The sequence below is a fragment of the Chelonoidis abingdonii genome, chromosome 11 (assembly GCF_003597395.2).
Source record: "Chelonoidis abingdonii isolate Lonesome George chromosome 11, CheloAbing_2.0, whole genome shotgun sequence".
NCBI lineage: Eukaryota > Metazoa > Chordata > Testudines > Testudinidae > Chelonoidis > Chelonoidis abingdonii.
In genome coordinates, this window is record NC_133779.1 from 31098816 (window position 1) to 31102674 (window position 3859).

Sequence of the window (3859 nt, forward strand, 5' to 3'; positions counted from 1 at the left end):
TCTGTAACAACAAACTCCCTCTCCCCTCACCTCGTTAAACCAGTAACACCCAGGGACATTGAGTCCCACCCCCTGTGCATGCAAACCCTGGAAAAGATAGAAAACCCCAAGAAAACCCCCCACTTCATCACACCAACCTAAACCTCCCTTGCTGCAGTTTAAGCCCATTGCTTCTTGTCCTGTCCTCAGAGGTTAAGAAGAAAATTTTTTCTCCCTCCTCCTTGTAACAACCTTTTATGTACTTGAAAACTGTTCTCATGTCCCTTCTCAGTCTTCTCCTCTTCAGACTAATCCAACCCAGATTTTTCCACCTCCCCTCACAGCTCATGTTCTCTAGACCTTCCGTCATTTTTGTTGCTCTTCTCTGGACTTTCTCCAGTTCATCCACATCCTTCCTGAAATGTGGCCCCCTAGTATAGGCCAGTTTACAGTTCTGTACCAGCTAATCCAGCTCGTAGTAGAGGAGAGCTTGGGCTCCCCTGTGTTGGATCTCAAGGGGCTTCTCTACTGAAGCTGCTGGACTCCGACAGACCCTGTGGTTCTCTCTGGCTCCCCAGCTCCCATACCAATGTCACCAGACAGGGGCTGCTGACAACTCAGCTAGGGTTAAGCTGCTCACTGCACTACAGTTTGCTCCTGAGTTTACATTTGTTTCTGCACCTTCCTGCTAAGTGTAACAATGAGATGGTAGCTAGCTCCCCTCACCCAGCACGCTCTGCTGGCCACCCTACCCCGACCCCCCAGCCACAGGGGGTAGCTGCCAAGACTCAGAGCGGGGAGGTATGTCAACCTTGCGCTGGAAATGGCTGAGCTGGGGAGGTGGGGAAATGGGCTTTGGTTGCCATTCTCCCGCTTACCTGACGCTCGGGTGTGTCTTTGCAGAAAGAACGTTTCGTCAAGCTGCTGGACCAGCTGCACAACTCGCTCCGGATTGACCTGTCCATGTACCGGGTAAGGGGAACCAGCTCCACACAGGGTGGGGGATGGGGGTGAACACCGGCAGCCTTTGAAACGGGCTTCAGAGCTGCTCCCTGATCACCTGCAGCTGAGTCCCTTGTGCGAAGGGATGCCTGCCACCAGGCTAGAGCCTGTCCAGGGTTCAGGCTGGTCCAGTGGATGAGGTGCTGGAGGGGGATTCGGGAAACTGGATTCTAGGCCCGGTGTCTGCTACTGACCTTGGGTGAGTCATTCTGTGCCTCAGTTTCCCCAGTTTCTGGGAGCAACGCTGCTCGGCTTGGAGATCTGTGGATGTAAATGGGAGATTTTCCACTGGTTTTGGTGAGAGCAGGATTGGTGTTAAACACCAGGTGGGTGTGATCAGACCACTCATTAGCTCTGAAACTTCAGCCGGTGGTACCCCCTGCTTCCTCTCCTAGCTGTCATGTGGCCCTCTAATCTTCTCTCTTTCCTGACAGAACAACTTCCCTGCCAGCAGCCCGGAGAGGCTGCAGGATCTCAAGTCGACGGTGGATCTGTTAACTAGCATCACCTTCTTCCGAATGAAGGTAACATGCAGTGCCTGCCAGCTGGTTCCCTCTCAGAGGGAGAGATCCTCACAGCTGCCAGAGGAGCAGCCACTTGGCCTGGGATCCCTCTGCTTCCAGAATGCAGCTGAAGAGCTGTACCGTATATTAATTAGCTTAATTAATTGCCCATCCTGTGTACTGAAATCCAACCCGAACCACTATGGAGTTCAGTGGTAATAACAGCGCTTTTGTCAAATGGCATCTAGAGACCCTGGAAGTGACAGCAGTTCCATGCCAGGGGTCTGCCTTGCTGGCTCAGAAGGGGTGGGATTTCTCACCCCGGCAGGGGGCGTCCTGCTTTGGGCAGGCAGCCCTGGGCTGGCACTAGGGACATGGAATCATGGAGTGAGGGGGAGTCAGGTCCCTGCGCCCCCCGCTTCCTGCGATTCACCGCGGCTCTCAGGCAGCCTGTAACACAGCAGGTTTGTTAGACAACAGGAACAGTCCCAAGCAGGGCTTGTAGGTACAACCAGGACCTCTCAGTCAGGTCCCTCGGAGGGGGGCAGGGAGCTTAGACCCCACACTTGGGGTTCCCTTGGGGTTCCCTGCGTCTTCCCAGCCAGCCCAAAACTGAAAGACCTCCCGCCCCCAGCAGCCAACTCACTCCCCTCTGCCCCCAGCTCCTCCTTTCCCTTTGTCCAGTTTCCAGGGCAAAGGTGTCACCTGGCCCCATCCCTCTCTTGGCTTAGGTATCATCCCTCAAATAAAGTCATCCCCTGCTCCCCCATCCCTGTGCAGCCATTCCCAGGTCGATCCGCCCCACTCCCTACTGTGTCACACATAGTCACTGAGCGAGGCTCCTTGTGTAACTTGGGGGGTCCGTGATGCATCCCATGGCTGCTCCCCTGGCAGCCAAGAACGAACACCTGGCACTGCCCGAGCTCCTGGCGACATGGGTTTTCTTTTCCAGGCAGCGAGTCCATCTCAGGAGGCGGCCGTTGCAAAGCGTGACCATGTCTCCCTTCCTCATCCCACAGGTGCAGGAGCTGCAGAGCCCGCCCCGGGCCAGCCAGGTGGTGAAGGACTGTGTGAAAGCCTGCCTCAACTCCACCTACGAGTACATCTTCAACAACTGCCATGAGCTGTACAGCCGCGAGTACCAGACCGACCCGGTACGTGGGGGGAGCCCCGTCTGGCCGTCCCCGTCTCCCCCCCTATCCCCCGCCGCCGTGGGATAGGCAGGGCCTTTCGGGGGCGGGGGTCGCACTCAGGAGCTGCCAGATCAGCCTTTGCCCGGGGCAGAGCCTCTCAGCTGCTAGGCAGCGAGAATCTCAGCTCCTAGATCCCAGTTGCAGCTGCTTTCCTCAGAGCTGTCCCCACTTCCCGTAACCAGCTCTCCTTTCCAGCCGGCTTCCTCCCACCAGACCAGGCTCCGCCAGCTGGCTCTTGGCAGGGGATTGGGCCCGGAGGAGCTGTCTGCCTTCTCCTGATTGGGAGCCCTATAGTGAACTCCACCCTCCATATCCCTGTTTCCTTTGGAGCTAAGCACTTTCCCTGTTCATTTGGATCCAGAGCTAGCGCCTGACTCTGGGGCCCACATGCTGGGGAGATCTGCAGCCCCCCTTTGCTTGGTGGAGCGTCACCCTGTTTAAGGCTCAGGCGAGGCACGGGACAGGAATGCATGTTGGCTGGCTGGGATCGCCTCTCCCAGAAAAGCCGCATGTTGTAGAACGGGGCCCGAGTCTCCAGGTTTCCCATGTGGGGCCAGAGGGAGGACTCTGAAACATGTGTAGATGTGTGCGCCTCTGAGGAGCCTGACCCTAGACTGGACCCCAGCCTGGTTCTGTGCCTGGGTCCGAGCAGCCTGTCCTGGTCCCCACAGGATGGGCTGGAAAGGAGCTGGCAGGTCACAGCCATCGCTGATTTCCAAGCCAAAGGAAAATCTCAGCATCTGGAAGCCAAACTGAGGTTGTGCCCCATGGGACAGCAATCCCTGCATTCCCACATGTGTTTAACCAGAGACTTTCCTCCCCTTGGCTTCGGGCTTTTCCCAGACAAAGAAAGGCGAGGTCCCCCCTGAGGAGCAGGGGCCCAGCATCAAGAACCTGGATTTCTGGTCCAAACTCATCACGCTGATTGTTTCGATTATTGAAGAGGATAAAAACTCATACACGCCCTGCCTGAACCAGTGAGTACCAGCCTGGGAGCGGTCACACCAGCCCTGCCTCCGCCAGGGAGTGTCAGCAAAACTGAGATCTGAGCTGGTTCACAGACACTGTTCTGGGAGCATCAATGCATGAGCCATCAGGACTCTGCACTAGCCTGGGGGGAAACCTCTGTGGACAGCTCTGGACTTGTCCCTCGCTTGGGATTCCTGTCACCTGCCCATCTCC

At 56.7% G+C, this 3859-nt stretch overlaps 1 protein-coding gene across 1 annotated transcript in view; it reads left to right on the forward strand.

Annotated features, from left to right (window-relative positions):
* The window catches only part of LOC116835817 (protein unc-13 homolog A-like), a 133726-nt gene that overhangs the window by 89877 nt on the left and 39990 nt on the right, over positions 1-3859 (forward strand). Inside the window, 4 exon segments of the mRNA XM_032798978.2 lie at positions 883-951; positions 1416-1505; positions 2504-2638; positions 3521-3654. Of these exon segments, the coding sequence (XP_032654869.1) occupies positions 883-951; positions 1416-1505; positions 2504-2638; positions 3521-3654 (428 nt within the window).